General features: G+C 52.6%; 1 protein-coding gene across 1 annotated transcript; it reads left to right on the top strand.

Moving 5' to 3' along the window:
* The first annotated feature begins 1461 nt into the window (after window positions 1-1461).
* LOC143671609 (paraneoplastic antigen Ma6E-like) lies at window positions 1462-4295 on the top strand. Its single transcript, XM_077146854.1, has one exon. It carries the CDS (start codon window positions 1521-1523, stop codon window positions 3264-3266), a length of 1746 nt encoding a protein of 581 aa, XP_077002969.1. The 5' UTR covers window positions 1462-1520; the 3' UTR covers window positions 3267-4295.
* The last annotated feature ends 17656 nt before the right edge of the window (window positions 4296-21951 follow it).

The raw sequence follows: 21951 nt of genomic DNA, 5'->3' as shown, positions 1-21951 counted from the left end.
AAATCATCACTCTTACACAAACACCCCCAGAAAACAATTTCCAGCTCATTTTATGAGATCACAATAAACCTGGTTCTAAAGCTTAAGAAAAAAATTATTTAAAAATGGGGGGTGGTGGTGCAACGGTGGCTCAGTGGCAACAATTCTCGCCTACCGAGCTGGAGACCCGGGTTCGATTCCCGGAGCCTGCCCTTGTCTTTAAAAAAAAGGGGGGGGGGGGCAGATTACAGAAAAATCTTCCTTGTTAACAGAGCACCTAAAACTCCTTAACTAGCAGCCCGTCAACGCTACACTACAGGGAGAGGAAAACATTCTTGTCTATTTACACGGGAAGGACAGGGATGTTCCGTGACTTGGGCGAGACCGCCGTGTCCTTAGGGGAACCCACTTTTGCCCGCCCCAAAGCCCCCACTTTGCAGTGCAATGGCTGCAACGCAGCTTTGCAGCGCTAAGGGGCTGCAATGGGGGTCCCGGGTGGGGACGGGCAGCCTTTGTCTGCTGTGGGTGTTCCAGGCGTGATGAGGGGTAGCCTGGGCTTGCAGAACAACGCTAGGAACGAGATCCGTACGACACCGCCCCAAGAACCCGGGCATATGGGGTCTCCCCTTCTCCAACTTGCCAGAATGTTCTGTGCCTCCGACAACTGACTCCCACCCCACCCCCCGCCCCGTGCTGTTGGTGGAGGGCCAATCAACGTGCCTGTTGCTTCAGGAGGCGTCCAGCCTTGCCACGGCAAGCCCTGACCACGCAGGTCCCGTTGCCAAGGCAACAGTGGCGTCTCATCTACCAGGCATAGAAGCTTCTAGAACTTTCTCCCTCATTTGCCGGGGCGGGGAGGGGGCGGTGTCTGGGAGAACCCGGAAGCCTACATAGCTGTGGTCCAGAGCGCAGCCCCGGACCGGCCGTGCGTTCTCCTGCTCTGCCGAGCGGGGCTCGGGAGGCGGCCGTGCAGCTTGCAGGCGGCGTTTCCACGCGGGCAGCGCAGCGTCCTCCGAGGCGGAGAAGTCGGCGGGCAGGCAAGAGCTGGGCTCCGCGGAACCCCCGAGTGCGGGGTCCGGTGGCGGGGCTTGATCCTCGGCCGGGCAGGGAGGGGGCGAGGAAGGGGCCCCCGACCCGACGTTGGTTTGGAGAGGAGTAGCGGGTTCCCGGCTGCAGGGCACTGGGTCGGGGATGCTCCCGGCTCCGGGGTCCGGAAGAGAATGCTCCCTGCTGCAGGGTGCACGTGATGGAGGGGCTGCGGCTTGGGCGGCTAGATTCAGCTAGGAGGGCGTCCGCCAAGGCAAACGGTGGTCTCCCGGTCGCTGGGGTGGGAGCTGCGGTGAATGGCTCCAGGCGCGGTTGTGCGGGGCGTACCCGTGCGGGGCTCCCAGCGGCGGCGCTGGGAGGGGGTCGGGTCGTGGCGGCGGGGGCGGGTCGTGTGGCGCGAACGTCCGTCTCTGCCTTTTGCCTTCCCAGGCTGCAGAGACTGCGCCGAGCGCGCCCAGATCCGATTGCGCCGGGCTCAGCTTAGGTCCAGGGCGATGGCGCTGGCGCTGCTCCGCGATTGGTGCAGGTGGATGGGCGCGAATGCTCAGCGCTCCCTGCTCATCCTGGGCATCCCGGAGGACTGCGCGGAGGAGGAGTTCCAGGAGGCCGTGCAAGCCGCCCTGGGGTCCCTGGGCAGCTACCGAATGCTCGGCCATGTCTTCAGAAAGGAGCTCGGGACCAGGGTCGCCTTGATCGAATTTGCTGAGGATTTAAACGGAAGCTTGGTCCCCCGAAAAATACTAGGCAGAGGGGGGCCCTGGACGGTGATTTTTCTGCTCCAGGTCCCTCCTGGCGAATTACAGGAAACCCCCACTGTCCCTGTTCAGCCCCAGGGGCAAGCAGTGGCTGGCAGGGCAGCTGAGTCAGGAGCCAGAGACCAGGCAGGGCCCAGAGGTGAGGCAGAAGCTGAGGATGTATCCGGGGCTGCAGGTTTTGAGAAAGGAGCTATAGGAGAGGTAGGAGATGCAGCTGTGGAAATTGCAGGTGAGGCAGGAGCCAGGGGTGAGGCAGGAGCTGCAGGTGGGTCAATTGCAGATGTGGCAGGAGTTGCAGGTGAGTTAGGAGCCGCAGGTGGGGCAATTGCAGATGTGACAGGAGTTGCAGGTGAGGGGGCAGTTGCCAATGAGGCAGAAACTAAAGGTGCGGCAGAAGTTGCAGGTGCCGCAGGAGCTGCAGGTGAGGCAGGAGCCACAGGTGGGGCAATTGCAGATATGGCAGGAATTGCAGGTGAGGGAGGAGTTGCAAGTGAGGCAGAAGCTGCCGGTGTGGCACTTGCAGATGTGGCAGGAGCAGCCAGTGAGGGAGGCGTTTTGGCTGCGGCAGGATCTGCAGGTGAGGCCAGAGCGGCAGGTGAGGCGACAGCCTGGGCCAGCAGATGGAGGCAGGCCCTGTACCCCCTGCTGGAAAGCGTGACCTACCAGGAGCTGAGACGCTTTTCCGGGAGGCCAGAGCCCGGCCCCGGAGAAGAGTCCTTCGAGGACTGGCTGGATCACGCCAACGGCATGCTGTACCTGTGGCGCCAAGTGTCGGAACAGGAGAAGAGGAGGAGGCTGGTGGAGTGCCTGAGCGGGCCCGCGCTCCACCTCATGTGCAGCCTGCTGGCAGAAAACCCCGAGCTCCCGGCGCAGGAGTGCCTGTCCGCCTTCGTGCAGGTGTTTGGAAACAAGGACACCCGCGTGACGGCGCGCCTCAAGGTCCTCACCTGCGCGCAGCGGCCCCAGGAGAGCCTCTTTGCCTATGTGATGCGCCTGGAGGGCCTGCTGCAGGCGGCCTTGGAGAAGGGAGCGGTGGACGCGGCCATCGCCGACCAGGTGCGCGCCCGCCAGGTGCTGATGCGGGCCCGCCCCAACGCCACGTTCCGGAAGAAGCTGGAGAGGCTGCGGCTGCAGAGACGGCTCCCCGGCTTCGTAGGGCTGCTGCGGCTCGTCCGGGAAACCGAGGCCTGGGAGGCTGCCCTGGCCAGGAGCGAGCAGGGCCACGCGGAGCACGGGCCCGGGGTGGCCGGGGGAGCCCCGGGGGCCGCCCCTGCCGCGGAGACCCCTCAGCAAGATGGAGATGCCCCTGCCCCGGAGGGCGTCGGTCAGGCAGGGCCCCTAGAGGCCCCCGGGGCCAGCGCCCCCGCCCCGCCCCAGGTGGGCAGTGTTTCTGGGGTAGGCACCCAGGGGACCCCCAGGGAGGAGTCGGGAAACGCAGGCGGGGCTGGGGAGGGGAGCCACCCCGAGGCCCCTTGGGGCAAATAGGCTCCCAACGCCCAGGGTCCCCGGGTGCCCTGCCTCCTGCCCGGGGCCCCAGCCACCACCCTCAGCCCTTCCAATGGGCCCAGATGACCACTTTCCACGCAGTGCCCCGGGAGGGGGTGGGGGGAAGGGGCAGGCTCCTCACTCCAGCATCTCTAAGCAGCCCCCGCCCCATCCCTGGCTGCTGGGCAGGCTGCCAGGAAGTGCTCCTGAGCCGCGGGCTCCCCGCTCCCACCCCCACCCCAGGCCCAGAGGCCATCCTGAGGTGCTGCCTGCTGGTGTCTCCCAGTAGGGGGACCCCGCCCCCACCCCCACCCCTTGGGGCCTGCTGCTCCCGGTCCTGGTGCCCGCCCGGACCTCGTTGGGCCCTGCAGTCACCCACGCGTCCAGCACTCGTCCACCCCCAGCCGTGTTCCGGGCAGAGCCGTTGCTGTGCTCACCCCGGGGTGGACGCTGGTCGCCCCCGCGCCCTGTGCCCTCGCGGCCGAGTGTCCCGTCTGGGGAGCTCGGCCCTGCTTTCCGGGCCCAGGTGGGCCGGCTGTTGCTCGTGCTTGTGGGGTTGTGTGTTTCTTATCTGAGCAGTTGTTCCCCGGAGACCCCGAGCCCAGGAGACGGCGGGCAGGATGGAGGGGGGCCCGGCCGGCCCTCACTCGGAGCGTGGGAAGCAAGGACGGCCCAGGAGCCGGGGCTGTGGGGAGCTCCGCGGGGACTGTGTCAAAGTCGCACCCCAGTTGACGTCTGTGACTCTGTTTCCTCGATGTGCTGATGTTCTCTGCCGTGTTTGCCAGTGTTCCTCTGTGACGTCCCGTGGGAGTGCACATGGCCAGAGGCCCTCGTCCCGGCGGGAGGCACATCCTGCGGCCCTCGGGGAGGGAGGACGTGGGCTGGGGGGTGGGGGTGGCTGAGGCCCTTCATGAGGGACCCCAGGAGGAGGGGGTGCGCTGGGGCCTCTGGCCTTTAGTGGCGATTCCAAGTTCTCTGTTGCAGTTCCTTTTAAATGAGTTCGTTTATGGTTCTCTTCAATAAAGTTCATTGACTGTTCTCCGGGTCTCCTTTCGATGGGGGCAGTTGAGGGCGGGTCTGCTGGGGAAGGGGTGGGGGCAGGGGCCTGGAACCCCACCCTGGAGGGGCCGTGGGTCCTCTAGGCGGGAGGGAGCCAGGCGACAGGTCGCAGGTGGGCACTGGTGGTGGCCTGGGAGCCCCCCAGAAAGGGGTGGACAGGACATGGGAGGGAGGCTGAGGGACACCGGGCAGCAGCCTGAGACCCCAGGAGCTCTCCCTGCACTGTGGGGGCTCAGGGCAGCCAAACCCGCCCAGAGGTGTCCTGGGGTAGACCCAGGCCGGCAAGGCCCCCCAGGAGCGCCCGGGTGCAGGGGAAGACCCCTGTGCACTGGGCTGTGGGGACCCGTGTGGGTCTGCCCACCACCCCTGCCCAGGCTGCCCCTGCCAGCTGACCAGTGTTCCCTTCTCTCTAGCCGCGGGGGGCACATTTGGGGTCCTGGGTGTGTGTGAGGGGTTTCTGGAGCTCTCTTGCCAGCGGGGAGGAGGGAGCGGGAGGAGGGGAGGTGTGCAGGGATTGCTGCCCTCTACCCTGAGTCCTGTGCAGGGCGGCGCCCCAGGGCAGGGGCTCCCTCCTACCGCCCACCCCAGCCGGCTGGGCAGCACCGCCTCTGCATCCCTGGGGACAACTGGACGCCGCAGGTTGGGAGGCGGGGGTGGCCTCTGTCCCAGTGGCCAGGCCGTATGTCCCTGCAGTGCCTGCTGGGCCCTCACTGCTGCCGTTGGGTCGCCTGCGGCGGGTGGAGGGCACTGCTGAACCCTGGAGGGCCTTCCCTGAGCCCTGTGGCCGGGTCTGCGTTCAGGGGTGAGGAGCGGGGACCCATGGCTGCCTCCATCCTCAGGGGTCTTTCCGCTCAGCCCCTGGGCCGCTGGGCCCACAACCCATTGACGGAGCCCCTCAACCCGCAGGGGATCGGATTCGGTCCCTCTGGGCACCGGGCACCTGCCATCAGCTCCCCTCCCTGCAGACGGGGTGCCTGGGCAGGCGTGTGGACCTGGAAATGGCCAGTGGCCCTCAGACCCAGCTCGGGGTGTGCCCACAGGCGTCCGCAGCCTTTCTGAAGACAGAGGTCTGAGCACCCATGGTGCAGGAAGCTTAGTGTCCCCACATCACCAGCCCATGAGCCAGAGGCTCAAGCCGGGTAGGGGCCTGCCCAGGGCGTTAGGGCCAAGCTGTGCTCCCTGAGCCGGTGTCAGCATGTGTGTGAGCGTGGGAGTGTGGCTGTGGGTGAATGTGGAACATGGGTGTGGGGTGGGTGTTTGCTTGACAGGTGGGTAACTTCGGGGCTTACCGTGGTATGGGTGGGCACCCATGACCGGAAGCAGCAGGGCTCAAGGGGTAGAGATGGGGTCTCCCTCTTGGGAGACCCAGGCCGGCAGTACATGGTGAATGTCAGTGCATGTGAATGCGTGGCTGGGTGAGTGCAGGTGAGCATGAGACTGAGAGAATGAATGAGAGTGTGAGTGTAAGTGTGTGTGTGTGACTGAATGTGTGAATGTGTATGTGGGTGTGTGTGAATGTGGTGAGTGTGACCGAATGTGTGAGTGTATGAAGGAGTTATGAGTGGGTGGGTGTGACTGTGAGTGCACATTAGCATGTACAAGCCAATGCGTGTGACTGAAATGAGTGTGAATGTGTGTGAGAGTGTGTTTGAGTGTGTGTTGGCAGATAGGTGAATCTTACTCCTTGAGTGAATCAAACCCGGGAGTGGGGAAGGGGACGCCAGAGGCCTGGGCCGCCCTCTCACCCAAGGGGCCGACTCCAACCCTCCCTCCTTGGCCAGGCACATACCCATTTGCCGCATTCCCACTGTATGCTGGGTTTGACTCCACGTGCCTTGCCAATCACTCCTCGGTGGCCGTGCTGGGCCTGGGGAAACTCAAAAGCCCCCAGAAGTGTCATTCCTCTTCGCAAGGACGCAGAGATCAGCTGGCCAGTTAGAATCTGGGTCCTGCTGGGCTCTGATAACAGGTACATAGCTGGCTGGGGAGCCCTGTCTTCTCCCTGTTCCCTTTGCCTCTTCAGATGGGCCCTCTGCCCCCCAGGCCCCTTGCCTCTTCTCCTCTGGAGCAGCTGAGCAAGGCCTAAAAAGCAGAGGCAGCCTGGGGGGTGTGGGGGCCCGAGAGCGCTGTGGTCTGCGCTTCCCTGCGGGGGGTCTAAGGTCGCCAGGTTGGGCCTTGCGCTCGAGTGCACGCTCTGCCCTCTGTATGTCTCCCCTCCCGAAGCCCCCTGTCACTTGGGGCCCAACCTCTCTCTGATCCACCGTCTTCCTGTACACAACTCCCTTCGTCACTGGGCGTGGAACAGGGCCTGTCTCTGGGGCCTACTGTCTGTTCCCATGAGCACTTGAGCCACCAGCACCCCTGGCTGCCTTGTGCCGACCCCAGCTGCCCACCTGGGTTCCAACTCATGGCTCCCTGTGCTGATTTTAACTGTTATGTACCCTGGAAAAGCCACGTTCTTCTAATCCGATCTTGTGGGGCAGATGTATTGTTGCATGAGGCCTTTTGATTAGGCTGTTTCCATGGAGATGTGTCTCCATCCATTCAAAGTGGGTCTTAAGAGGGAACCATGCTGGGAAAAGGTCAGAGCCGGCATAGACAGAGACATTTGGAGATGTTTGGAACCAGAAGCCAAAGGACCACAGATGCTAGCCTTGTGCCTTCCAAGTTTGGCCTTTCTTGAATTAAGGTATCCTTCTCTGATAGATACTTTAGTTTGGTTGCCTTAGTTTGGACTTTTTATGACCTTAGACCTTTAAACTTGTAACTTTATAAATTCCCTTTATAAAAGCCAACCCATTTCTAATATATTGCATTTCTGGCAGCGTTAGTAAAACAGGAACATTTCTGGACTCATTCTAGAAGGCCATTGTTACTCTGGTACCGAACCAAAGATAACACAAGACAAGGACACCACAGACCCAAATCCCTTATGAATATAAATGCAAGAATCCTCAAGAAGATGTTAGGAAATAGCATCCAGCAGCATATAAAAAGAATTATACACCATGACCAAGGGGAATTTATCCCTAGAATGCAATTCACCACATTAATAGAAGGAAGAAAAAAAAGATAATCTCAATAGACGCAGAAAAAGCACTTGAGAAAATCCACATCTTTTAATGATAAACATATTCATAAACTAGGGATAGAAGGAAACTTCATCAACCTGATAAAGAGCATTTATGAAAATCCCACAGCTAACGTCATACTTAATGTGAAAGACTGAAACCTTTTCACTAAGACCAAGAACAGGAAACAAGTGTCTACTCCTACTATGTCTATTCAACATTGTACTGGCAGTTCTAGCCAAGACCATTAGGCAGGAAAAAGCAACATAAGGCGTACAGAATGGAAAGGAAGAAATAAACCTATGTCTGTTTTAAGGTGAAGGTCTCTCTGTCCCCCAAAGGTGAGAGAAATGTTTGGGAGGTCCAAGGGTCAGTACAGCCTGGAGAGAGAGACAGGGAGAGACAGAAAGGGAGAGAGGGAGAGAGAAAAGGGGGTAGATGAGGGGGGAGGGGAGGGGGGGAGAGGGGGAGGCAGAGGGAGAATGAGAGAGCAAGGAAGCAAGTGAGCACAGATCACTTTGCTCAACAGATCCACATCACACTAAGTCAGGGCCCCAGCCAACTTAGTGATAAAGCTACTTTCCACCTCTGTTGGACAAATCTGCTCCGAAGAGGGGGTCAGAGACATCTGGGGTGGGGGGCAGTCCTCCACAAATGGGTACCAGCTGCGGGGGGGCTTTCTGTGCAGTTCGTAAGCCTTCTGGGTCACTGGTATCTAGGTTTGTCTTCTCCATGGGACCTGTCCCTGTGTTTGCAGCGGGACAAAACACCCCAGGAGCCCACAGGGAGGCAAAGGAAGTCCTCACCCTCACTGTGACACTGGAAGGGGTGCCAGGGACATGGTGGCCGTAGTGGAGTTCAGGCAACATCCTGTGCACGCCCCCAGGACCTTATCTGCATCGGAGCTTGCTTTACCCTTGGACCCCCCTGCTTTCAGAAGGGGGCAGGCACAGGACACTTGGGGAGGCGTGTGTTTGGGTGGGGTGAGGGTATGGGTGTTGGGTCTGAAGAAGGGCAGCTTCGACCGCAAGGAACCTGGTCTGGGGGAGTGCACGGGGGCTCCCCAGAGGAGAGGCTTTCTGAGCTTGTTTTTAAAGGGCTGGCCAGTGCTAGAGGACAGGAAGAGACGATGTCATCAGTCGCATCAGAGAGAGCCAGGCAGGTCACGGCATCACTTATGCCTGAGATGCCCAGGATGGAGACCTAGGGCCGTAGCGAGGGGCAAGGCTGGGGAAGCGGAGCAATAACGATAGGTTTCTCATCAGTAGAGAGGCCTCTTTAAACATGCTATAGAATAGCATTCTGAGGGAAAAGATTCAGGGGTGGTGTTTCAGTTTCCTAGTTGCCCAAGCAAGTGGGTACCTGCCTACTGTGCAGTGGGCAGGCTTAAACAATGGGAATTTGAGGCTAGTGGAAGCCCGAAGTCAAGGCCTCATCAGCTGACACTTTCTTCAGAAAGACTAGTGTTCTGGGGCTGGCTGCTGGTGACCCTTCAGTCCTTGGCTCTTCTGTGATGTGGCAGTACCCATGGCAGCCTCTCCCGGCCCCTCTTTTGGTTTCCATTGACTTGCAGCTCCTGGCTGCTCTCTCGGGCCTTCTCTCTCTGTGCCCTTCCCTATAAGACCTTCAATAACCAGGATTAAGACCCAACCTGAGGGGATGCGAGGGTGGTTCAGTGGTAGAATTCTTGCCTGCCACGTGGGAGACCTGGTTCGATCCCCGGTCCATGCACTTCCCCCCAAACAAACAAACAAAAAACCCATGAAAAACAAACCAACAAACAACAAACAAAAATTCAACAATAACGGGATATTCACATGGAAAAAGAATGAAATGTGACCCCGCCGGAAAAAGAATGAAACGTGACCCGGAAAAAGAATGAAACGTGACCCTGCCATACAGCATACAAAAAACCAAACAAACCAAAAAACCAACCTGACCCAGCTGGGTCACACCTTAATCAAAGAAACCACATCAAAAGGGTCCCATTTACAAGAATTCATACCCACAGGAAGGGACCCGGCCTAAGAACATGTTTTTCTGGAGTATAGGGCTCCAAGCCGCCACAGGTGGTCTGTATCAGGACGCAGTCGCCAGCTCCAGCGGTTGCCAAGGAAACCGCTCCACTTACATGTCAAGAGCAGCTAGAAAGCAATTTGGAAGGACTGAGGATTTTTGAGCAAAGAACAGAAAATAAGCCTCTGGTGATTGAAAAATACCATCTCAGAATGTAACCAAGAAGTTAGGATTTAGGATATGATTATGTTTACTGAACCACTATATAGATATTCCTTTTTGCTTTCTGGTACATTTGAATAGACAGTGGGAAATACCGGAAATCTTTGAACTATAATCCAGCTGCCTTGATCTCTGATAATGAGTGTATAGCCCTTATCTTGTGCCCTTGTGATTATAAAACCCTTGTGACTGACCCCCGCTTGTGCCGTCTTATCCTGTTTTTGAACTTTAGAGTCTTAAGATCACTAAACAAGGCCCCTAATCTTTAGTAATGAAAGGCCCTGAGTCAGCCCAGAACTAACCACCCCAATTCCAAATCATCTCTAACCTCGTCATCTTGAGTCACCATGCTCATTATCCTAAAAGCTGTCCATCAGAGGTACTGCAGTTTTGGGAGACAGGTTTTTACACCAACAGGCCATCTGATCTCTTGCTTCATGTCTAGCAATGAACCCTTTCTCTCTTTGAAACCCTGGTGTCTCAGGAATTGATCATTTGGGTGCATCTGGCAGAGAACCCACCACTTTTGATTGGTACCAGTTAGACAGTATTATCAGAGACACAGGATTGCCCTCTGTGGGGGGCAGGATTTTGGTGTACATGACCCGTGCCCCCTGGTGTCATGCCTGTGGTTATGGCAAAGAGGACTTTGCTGATGTAACTCAGGTTGTGAATATACTGTCCTTAAAATAGGGAGACTATCTTGAATCAGCCAGGTGGGCCCAGGGTCATCATGTGAGCCCTTAAAAGCAGCTTTCTCCCCAGCGAGGCAGAGGGGGTGTCAGAGACGTTGGAGGCATGAGGAGGACTTGTTGGAAAATGGAGAAAGGATTCGTGGGGCAAAGCAGCCCCTGCTGACAGTCAGCAGGGAATGGACACCCCAGACCCACAGCCAAATGGAACCGGACTTGGCCAAGCACCCGAATGAGCCTGGAAGGGGAGTCTCCCCACAGTCTCCAGATGAGACCCCAGCCAGCACCTGGATTACTGCTTTCTGAGCAGAGGGCCCAGGTGAGCTGTCCCTGGACTCCTGGCCCAGGGAAACGGTGAGATCATAAGTAGGTGCTGTTGTAAGGCTCTGAATTTTGGGTAATTCATCCTGAAAGGCAGGATTTGGTAGACCACATGGTGCTTCCTCTTTAAGGACACCTCCTTCTGATGAAGGGGTGGTGGGTGCCCCCCTCCGGGCCGGACTGTGCTTTCTGCTTTGTCTTGGTTTTGTTCACAAGGTCTTTGCATTGGGTTGAAAGCTGCTGGAATGCAGCATGCCAGGACTGGGACAGCTCTGAAAAAGGGGAATGTAGTAAGTTAACAAGTTTATAGTTCTAAGTCTATGAAAATGTCCAAACTAAGGCATCCAGGGAAAGATACCTTCATTCAAGGAAGATCGATGGGTCAGGAACCCCTCTGTCAGCTGGGAAGTCACTGGCAAATGCTGGCCCCTTGCTCCTGGGCTCCTTTGCTTTCAGCCTCTGTTCCTGCGGGGGTTCCTCACTTTGCTTCTCTGGCACTGGCTTTCATCCCTCGGCTTCCCTTGGCTCTGTCCAGGTTCTGGCTTGCTTAACATCTCATGGTCATGTCTGCTGGGCTCCAAGCATCTCCAAACAGCCGTGTCTCTGTTCTCTGAAGCAACTGTTCTCCAAGCATCTACATATGCTCTCTCTGTCGGCTCTCAGGCTTCTGTCGTTTCTGTTGGCTCTGTCTGCTCTGACTCTCTCCTAAATGGTTCCTCTTTTAAAGGATTTCAGTAAACTAATGAAGACCCGCCCGGAATGGGTGAAGTCACATCCCATCTAATGAAAAGGACACACCCACAATTGGGTGTGCCACCTCTCCGTGGAGCTCATCTAATCAGAAATTTCCACCTATGCTGTTGAATCAGGGTTTAAAGAAATGGCTGCCCTCACTCATAAATGACTGTGAAGTCCCAAGTAGGGGGAGAGCTGAAAGTTTTAGAAGACTCTGGTTTTCCTTCTCTTTCTTCCCTTTCTGACCCCTACCTCTTCGTTATGTTCAGTTCAAGGGACTTGGAATAGATTTTAGAAGTTGTGGTTCCAGGTGATTTCCCCTCTGACATTATCAGCGCCGGAGTATCTTAAAAGAATACAAAATCCCACCCCCACCCCAGCAGACCCTCTCTGGCCTCTGTAAGTCCCAGCGAGGAACTTAAAGGCACAGACCCAGTCCCCCATTTTCATGCAGCTGGTCAAGAATAAAACAAGAAAACACAGAGGCTTTAGGTTTTGCCTGGAAACCTTTAGCTCTCTATTGGAATTGGCTTCCTTGATTTGAGCCTGGCAGTTTTCAATCCAAATCCTTTTTGCCTTATAAATTCTCTGTGTCACTGCTCCTTTCCGTATCTCGGGCAGTTTTTGAGTTTACCTCCTCAAAATTCCTCATTTGTCATCCATTTATAGACCCTCTCTCTATAAAATAGGGAGAATTTAAAAAGTGAAGGCACAGACATCATTAGCACAAATATCTGATGTTTTACGTGGATTAAAAAATATATACCATGCTTGTTCTGTTTCAATTTGCACTCTGCGGTACTTACCCCATCATCACAGAGAAAAAATACATAATGCCTTCCTCCAAAGGGTAGAGACCCCTCCCATAACTATCACACCACGAAAAATTATATTCTTAATTCCATTTGGAGGCTCAAATTAACCAATATTTGCCAGGTGTTTCATACCAACAGTTCTGAAGCTTTTTGGTCTTGAGATCCCTTTGCACTTTTAGTATTTATTGAGGACCCTAAAGAGCTTTTGTTTATGCTGCATTAAAATTAAAAATGAGGAAATCAAGAAAATAGCTATTCATTTATTTAAAAATAGCAGTAAAGAAACCTTTACATGTTAGTGTCAATGACATAATTTTATGAAAAAACTATACTTCACAAAGCAAATGAAATTTGGTGAGAAGAGTGGCAATGTTTTACTTTTTCATGATTCTCTTTGATGTCTAGCTTAATAGCTGACGGCTGGGTGGTTGTACCAGCTTGTATCTTCAGTCTGCTGAAGTATCCCATGGCAGCCTCTGGAAAGTGTACACTTGGAAGAGAGAGAAAGGCAAAAACCGTAGCTTTATTGTGAAGAGAGATTTGACCCCTGTCTGACCCCAGGGGTACCCTAATCTTACTTTGAGAACTGCAGTGTTATTTTAATACATCTCGGGCCCTAGAGACCCATATCTTGTACTGCTTCGCCTGTCCTGTCTGTTGCTATTAATGCAGAGAAAGCAGGCAGGAACAGACGGGAGAGGCAACAGATCACTGAAAGAGCGGAGCAGAAAAAGTGGTTAGATCAGGACTGTGGAGGCACCGTGGTTATGCAGTAGGGTGTCTTTTCTTTCTTTTTTTCCTTCATTAACAAACATTTCTTAAAGCCTGTGCTTGACGCTGGGCATGAAAACATAAACGGGACAAGGTCACTTCCCTTGGAATAGCTGGAACTCAGCAGGGGGTACAGATAAAGAAAAAGTTAAGTCTGCACAATAAATGTTCTAAGGAACAGAGAGGGAAGGTTGCTCTTGGGGAAAGGACAGGTCACAGAGGAAGTGATATCCGTTGCATATATCTGGAGGATTTCCCTAAGGTGGCCAGGGAGGGGAACATTTCATAGGGAGCAGAGGACATGCCCCAAACTGTGAGGCAGGAAACTGCCTCCAGTATTTAGGGTGCCGCCCGGCCAGTGCTGGGGACGTTCAGAAAAGAAAATTCGCAGGCTTCACCCCACCCCAGAAACTCTTGGACTGGAGCCCCAGATTCTGAGTTCTAACAAGCCCTCTAGGTGGTTCCAATGTAGAAGAAAATTCTAGAAACACTGCAGCCCAACTTTGGGTTGAGAGTGTAGGGTTTTGTATGATTGCCTGGCTTTCTAAACCCAGTTCCACCACTTAGTAGCTATGTAACCTTGAACAAACCTCAGTTTCCTCATCTGTAAAATGACAAAATGAAGATATCTCCCTTATAGGAGGGCAGGAAGGTTTCAATGAGATAATGTGTGTTCCTGCCTTGCTTCTTTGCATGGCCGCCCTTGATATCCAACTAGACAGACTCACGCATCCCCCATGACGTGCTTGGCTTGCTTTTGAGTTATTTCCCATTTCACCTCAATAAACCTCATCCCCTCACCTCTTGGAGCCTCAGTTTGTTTCCTCTTCTGTAGAATGAGGCTCATAAAAATCTTGGGGTGGAGCTGGGAAGAATTGAGATGACCCACACATGTGTCTCTACTCTTTTCTTGGTACTTGCATCACTGCCAGGATTGTCATCGTGTGTGGCCCCTCGGCTGGCCGGGCACCTGTGAAGGCTTTGCAGAGGGACCGCCCCGCCCGGCCACTGACTTAACCTCTCCCTGGCCCCGCCTCCTCGACCTGCACTTCCGGTGCTCTGGGGCCACACCTGCTCAGGTGAGCATGGGGCGGGGTGACCCAGAGGAGTGGGACTTCCCTTCGCCCTCTCAGTGCCAGGACCTGAGGTGCCCCTGAGGTCAGGGCTGGGCTCTCACCAGGGTGGTCCAGGCACCGCCAGTGTCGGGGATCCCACTGGAATGAGAGTCTCAGGTGTGGGGCCCTGGAGACTGCATTTTAGTTGTAGGCCTAAGGTGATGCTGACAGTCAGGCCAGTCTGAGATTAGGTCTGGCAGGCACAGGCAATCCTCAGCTAGGGACATGACTTGAGAGCTGAGGGGCTTTCGTTGCACTCAGACCCTTTGGATTAGAGAGCTGTAAGTGATGCGTCCTGTGGTCGGGTCACCACAAGCCATTCCATTAATCAGATGTGCCGGACACCTGACGGGCACCTGTGTGGCTTAGTTAGCCCCGGGACCGAATGGCCCCTGCGACCATGAACTACGAGGGCGAAATGAGTAGGAAAGACTCATTGCTATGGGATCTGCGGGGAGAAGAGACAAGGTGACGGGCCCGAGGCGGCACAGGGCAAGGGCAGGCAGGCTGAACCCCATCTCGGAACTGCACAGTAATGACGACAGCAGAAGTGGGCATTGAGAGATCACAACCCACCAGGGACAGTGCTAAACACGCTGTGTGGGCTCTTTCACCGAAGCTCTGCAAGAAGCCAGTGTGACAGAGAGACCAGCGTCATTGCCATTTTTCAGATGCAGAAATGGACATGGAGAGCTTGCGTGACTTGCCAAGGTCACATAGCTGACCTTTGGTGGGGCCTGGAATTCACCCCTGTGTCCTCTCTCTCCTCCTCTGTGCCGTGTGTCTGTAGTTTTCCTTCGTGGAAATTATGCCTTGAGGTGATTTGCCCTGTGGGACGTGTATGATTTAGCAAGTTCAATTTCACAAGTATTTCCTGACAAGTGCTTATTCTAAATTCTGCACAGTGTTTGGTGCTGTGGCTGATAGCAAACTAATGGCTGTTGCCTGCTCCCTCTCTCACTTCTCAGCAGGTATGTTTTCCTGAGCTCCTGCTACATGCCAGGCAGCATTAGGCTCCGAGAACACTCTGTTAGTTTGGAGGCTGAATGTACCCCAGAAAAGGCCATGTTCTTTTAATCCATTCCTGTGCGTGCAGATCTGTTATGCATGGGACTTTTTGATTAGGTTGTTTCCATGGAGATGTGACCCACCCAATTCAGGGTGGGTCTTAATACTTTTACTGGAGTCCTTTAAGAGAGGAAAAAGGATACACAGAGAAAAAGCCCAGAAAGCTCAGAGAAGCCCCAGAGAAATTGAGAGCCAAGGACATACCCGCAGAAGCTGAGAGAGGAAGTCACTGAAGCCAGAAATGGAAAACAACAAAACCCAGGAGCAAAGGACCAGCAGATGCCTTCCCATGTGACAGAGGTGTCCCAGATGCCAGCAGCCTGTCTTTAGAGAAGGTATTGTCCTCTCGATGCCTTAGTTTGGACATGTTCATGGCCTAAGAACTGTAAATTGTAAGTTTAATAAATCCCCATTGTAAAAGTCAACCCATTTCTGGTATATTGCTTTACAGCAGCGTTAGTAAACTGAAACCAACACCCCTGTGGCATGGATCAGCACGGTCCCTTGCCTCACACAGTCTGCAGGCCATTGGGGGTGACAGACATCACTCCAAGAGCCACATGATTCAATTACCAAGTACAGCTGTGAAGCAGACAGGTTCTAGCGTCGTGGGAGTATAATGGTGGGGGACTGGTTGTGTCTGCGCAGCCCTGGAAATCTTCCTCGAGTCAAATTTGGGCCCATGTACAAAGCATGGAAGGCAAGAAACCAGCTTATTTTTATCCACCTGTTGAGCTCCTACACCTGGGAGACCCGGTGTGGCTGTCCCCAAGGAGCCTGCGGGTTAGTGGGCAGCGTCGTTATGTGAGGGAACAATTGGACAGGAGTGTGCAACTGTGTTGTGGGACCAAAGAGGAGGTCAGGACCCACTCCGCATGGAAGCAACTTGAACATTTGCCGGGTGGAAATGACAAGATGGCCCCGATGGCTCCCTCTGCTTGTTCCTCTCCCACTCCTTACCTTTCTGCTGAAATGTCAGCTCCTTGGAGGGCACACCTTGTTAGGTGCTCCCCTGGCACCCCATGCTTTGCCCGCCAAGTGCTTATCCTAATTTGTAATGTAACATTTCTCGTTGTTTAATGTCTGCCTGCCCCACCACGCGGTCAACCCTTCAGGAGGGCAGCGCTGCCTCCCTTTCCACTTCTGAGGTGCCTCCCTTCGGTGAGTCACGAGGATGAGGGATAGAAGGCGCAAAGGAGTGGAAGAGCACGGCATAGTCGGGGAGCAGGATGGCTTCCCCTGGGCAGCTACAGAGAAGCACTGGGCCCGATCACAATCTGTGTAGGCCACAGTCAAGCCTTTGAACTTCTACCCTGTAGGAGATGAGGAGGTCTGGAAAGCTTCAAAGCAGTGTCATGCCGAGGAGATTTGCTTCTTGCAGAGCTCTGTTTGATGGCTGATGTGGGTTGACAGGATTGACGTGGGAGAGGGTGGATTGTAGGAAAGCAGTTGGGGCCATTGCAACAGTAAAATTGATGTGTTTGTGTCTGTTCTAAGTTCATCTTGGAGGAGAACGGCTATGTTCCTGAACTATTTAGAGGTCAATTGCCTAGCCTGGGTCAGGATTGGATGGGGGTTGTCAGGCTTCAATCTCAGTTTCCTGGGGCTGCCATAGCAATCTGGGTTACAGAAAACAACATGAGTATCCATGCACCTCCCCCAATACTGAGGTGCTGCTCTTACTGATTACCGGGGTGAAGGTTCTGCCCTTGCCAAGCATCAGGGTGGTGGCCAGCCTCTCGACAATCTCCCAGGCATCTGAGAGCCCTGGGGTGACAGCAATCTTTCTGAAGAATGGGACAGAAGATCCACCCTCTCCAACGGTCAGGGAACAGTCACCCTTTCCACACACATGGGTGGGTCTGATCTTTTGGCCCAAGAGCTCCATGGTTCTGCCTTTGAAGTCATTTTTCTTTCAATCTGTCATGTTTCTGTCTCTGTTAGTCCAGGCTGGCAGTGGTTCCATTCAAAACCTTTGGTTTAGCATGTACTTCACAGGGATCCAAACTATCAAACAGTAGGACTGTCCACAGATCCTTTCCGCACAGCTGCATTTCCAACCCTGACTTCCACTGGCATGGCTGGCTGGTTCTTCCATGTTCCATTATATCCTCACATGAAGCAGTATTCTCTGGGGACTTGCTTTCCAGAAGCTCAGAATTTTCCAGCCATCAACTTCTGGTTTCTTAGTGCCCAAGAGTTCAATTTTCAGCTTATCTCTTTCCTCTTGCATTCTGCTATAAGCCGCAAGAAGTCAGGCTGCACTTTCCACATTTAGTTTGGAAATGTCCTCAGCTAAATATCCAAGCTTGTCACTTTCAAATTCTGCCTTCCATCCTACATCAGGACTCAATTTTGCCAAGTTCTCTGTCACTTTAAAACAAGGGTCACCTTTTTTTTAGTTTACTGGTTTGCAATGACACATTCATCATTTCTGTCTAAAGCCTTATTGGAGGTAACTTTAGCATCCATATTTCTAGCAACAGTCCCTTCAAAGCGATCTAGGCCTTTTCTATCAAGTTCCTCACAATTCACCCAGCTTGTACCTCCTAACCATTTATAAAGCCATTTCCAAATTTTTAGTATTTGCAATAGCACCTTACAACTCGTCTAGTACCAAAATCTGTTTTAGTTTCCTAGGCTTTTCGAAGAATATACCATGAAATATGTTGTCTTTAAACAATGGGAATTTATTAGCTTGCAGTTAGAGCTTGGCAAAATGTCCAAATCAAGGCATCATCAAGGCAATGCTTTCTTTCCAAAGACTGGCTGCCAGTGATCCTGGCTGTCCCGCCCTATGACAGAGCACATGGTAGTGTCTGCTGGTCTCTGTCTTCTCTTCCAGGATTTGTTCCTTTCAGCTTCTTGCTTCCATGGCTGGCTCTCTCTCTCTCCATCCCATTTATAAATGACTACAGTAAGAGGATTAAGACCCATCCTGAGTGAGGTGGGTCCCACCTTAACTGAAGTAGCCTCATCAAAAGGTCCTACTTATAATGGACCCACACCAAATAGATTAATTTTAAGAAGATGGTTTTCTTGCGTACATACTGTTTCATATCACCATGGGTGAGGAGAAGTGCTGTGAAGCAATAAGAAAGCAGAGAAAGAAGGCTTGGAAACATGATGAAGGGGTTGTCATTTTATGTTTTAAAGGGTGGTCCGGGAAGGTGGCATTTGAGCAGAGAGCCAAAGGAGTTGGGGGACAGCCATGCAGATACTGAGGGCAAAATCTTCCAGCTCCAGGGAGAGAGGCACAGGCAAAGGCCCTGAGGCAGGAGCTAATTGAAGCAGCAGCCAGTCAAAGCTCCAACAAACATATATGAGCCTCTTGACTCTTAGTAGCAGTTGTGCCAGTTTGAAATTCTCATGTACCCCATTAAAGGCATGCTCTTTAATCTGTATTCAATATTGACAGGTGGGATCTTTCTGACTATTTCCATGGAGAAGTGACCCCCAAGTGTGGGTCGTAACTTTTGATTAGATGGTTTCCAGGGAGATGCGTCTCCACTCCCCATTCAAGGTGGGGTTGCTTACTGGAGCCGTTTAAGGGGGAACCACTTTGGAGAAAGATTCAGTGCTAAAAAGAGCCCACATAGCCAGAGACTTTTGCCAATGCAGAAGGAAAATGCTCCTGGGGAATCTTTATGAAACGAGATGCCAGGAGAGAAAGCTAGCAGGCATCACCACGTGCCTTTCCAGCTGCCAGAGGTGTTCCGCACCCATCAGCCTTTTTTGAATCCAAGTATCTCTCTCTGGATTCCTTAGTTTGGACATTTGAATGACCTTAGAACTGTAAGCTAGCAACTTAATAAATACCCTTTTTAAAAGCCATTCTGTTATTGCTATAATGCATTCCAGCAGCCTTAGCGAACCAAAACAGCAGTCTACAGCTTTTTTGCTTATAGATTTGCCTCCAATCTTGAATCTACAAGGCAGGGCTTTGGAGCAGAAAAAACTGTCCCTCCCTTTACTTGCAAGGAAACTTATACCCAGAGATAGCCAATCCTTACCTGAGGTCACATCTGGTGACCAAATAACGCATTTGCTCTGTTTGGTTTGGAGACCAGGTTTCTTAATCAGCTCCTTCACAATCTTTCTGACTTTAGAAAATTGTCCTATTTAGAAGTGATGCATTTTCGTCTCCCTGAGACCTGCCTTCATCTGTCCTGTCTTCTAGAAAATATATTTATTTTGAGATTCTCTCTTTCTAAAGAAGATTCCAGAAGGATACTGAGAGAAGAAATTTATAGCCAACTGGGAGACGTAGTTGTAATTTCTCACAACTTCCATTGCTTACTGTTCTGAAAGCGTCTCTTCACTCCAAGATCTAGAACTTGTCGAACAAATTGTATTCACCTTGTCTATCCTTGGTCATAGATTTTGTCTTAATATTTCTACACTGAGGAGTCTCAATCTTTCTTTCCTGCCTTCTAATCACAAACTGCACATTCCTCTAACCTTCTCTACTTCTGTTTCATCTTTCTCAAAGCTGGGGCAGGCAGCCTCAGCTTCATTTCGACCTTTCATGGCCAAACAGTGAGAACAAGACTCTTGGCATCTCCACTCGCATCACTTTCTCACTTTGCTATGTGTCCCATGCCCCTTGCAACACCGGCCCCTGCCCCACAGATGACACTTAGAATCAGCTCCAACTTTGTGGGGTGGCCAGCACTCCTGTATGCTAGACTTCTTTGATTGACAGACTTGGAGGGATTAGGTTGTGCCCTCCAGCATCACACTGTTCACTGGCTTGCCCTTTGGGCCCACTTATGTCACACAAAGCAGAGTCCACCCATGTGCCAGGGGACCCGTTCCCTGCTGTGGCGTTGGTAGTGTGTCATGCTCCATCTCGCTTCTCTTCCTTTGAGCAACTTGTGCCCCTCTCCGCATGTTGCCCTCCTCACCCGCTAGGAGTGTACTGGACAGATGTTGCCCTCCCAGTTCATGTGTCATCAATGGCAAAAGTTAATTTTACAAGTTTGATCAACTGTTGGTTGATTATCTGTGAAGGGCTGAGAGACACTATTGTCCTAGCTGTTTAAGGCCCTTGGAAGGTACCACACTCTTAGTTATATATAGAAAACCTGTCCCATGTGGCATCACATACACACTCCTTTAAAGCACTGAAAATCGGCTAGCTATTTTATAAGAAATGGAAAATGAGTTCATCCAAACCAGGATTTGACACACATTTTCCTAAAGGGTTAGATGGTACATATTTTCTGTCGCAACTACGCAACTCTGACATTGGAGTACAATCACAGATAATATGCCAGCCATCCAGAAGTGTCCCTTGTTCTGAAAACAACAATCACCTGTGTAAAAATTTCTGCTGTGAGCCTGACTACATATTTCTCTACCCCACTTGGTGGCCTCCATTTGGATTCCATAACCACAATGGGGGAGCCAGTGCCAAGTGGCACACTCACGTAAAATCTAATCTTTTAATATCACACCTTGAGTTTTAGCATTAAAATGAAATATCTTTAAAAATACAATTAAAATTGGAGTTCCAGGAAGATGGCGGAGTAGGGTTGCCTGGGCGACAGAAAAATGACCGGGACTGCAGTCCCGAGGGGATGAGTGAGGGCAGATGCTTCATGGGGGGGGAGTGCAAATCTGGGGGAATGGACCATCCCTCCAGCCCGGCCTGTCCCGAAAGCTAGCTGGGGAGACCTCCATGCCCGCTGGGCCCTGGGATGGGTCTCTCCAACTGGCTCTGCCGATACTCACACCATTGGGTGCTATGAATGGTAGATCTACCAAGCGCCGGGCTCTGCAATCAGCGGCCCCACCGGGCATTGTGATCAGCTGCCCTGTCCCACCTGCTGCCCCGCCATGCGTGCTGGGAGCGGGCCCCCCTCACCCTGCTTGCTATCTCTCCCAGCCAGCTAACGCAGTGGGGGAAGAGGTGGGTCTGAGGGGAGGAGGTGGCTCACGGGCGCCATCTTCTGGGAAGAAGCTGTAAGTGCAGCATGGCCAACTACCTTTCTGCCTAGCATTTAATTATTTTATTTTATGTAATTTTTAATTTTAATTTAATTTTATTTGTATTTCTGTGTTTTTCTCCTTCTCTTCTGTGTGAACAAGTCTGGGTTCATGCCCAATATGCTTGCAGTGTCTCCTTCTGACTTTGGGATGTACTATTGCTGAGGTGTTTTTTTTTTCGTGGGGGTAGAGGTGTTGCATGGGCTGGGAGTCAGGCCCAGGTCTCCCCCATGGCGGGCAGTTGTTCTGCCACTAAACTGCCTGTACATCTTTGTCTAGCTTTTTCTTTTTTGTATAGTCTATGGCGAGGTCACATTTCATTCTTTTTCCATGTGAGTAGTCCATTTTGCAGCACCATTTGTTGAATTGTGGCTTTTTTTGTTGTTTGTTTTTTTGGGGAAGTGCATGGGCCAGGAATCAAAACTGGGTCTCCTGCATGGCAGGTGAGAATTGTACCACTGGACTACCCTCGCACCTCCCTGAATTACCCTGCACACACCCCTTGCCTAGCTTTTAATACACTTCTTAAGCAGAATTGCATCTGGGCCTTGGTTTGGTAGGGAATTACTGAAAAGCGAAGTGAAAAAGACGACCTTCAATGCAAAACCTAGTAAACACAAAACTTTAGACGAGTGAAGGAAACCAACTTGCAAAATAGCCTTATATTTATAGTCTAATGCCCCCAACACAACAGAAAATCACAAAACACCTGAAGATCCAGGTCGAAATGAGCCAGCTAAATGACCAAATTAAAACAGTGGAGGAATCACAAAATATGGAACAAATACTCCAGGATATTTATAAAGAAA

This window comes from Tamandua tetradactyla, chromosome X, assembly GCF_023851605.1.
Source record: "Tamandua tetradactyla isolate mTamTet1 chromosome X, mTamTet1.pri, whole genome shotgun sequence".
NCBI lineage: Eukaryota > Metazoa > Chordata > Mammalia > Pilosa > Myrmecophagidae > Tamandua > Tamandua tetradactyla.
This window is presented reverse-complemented; position numbering and strand designations above follow the sequence as displayed.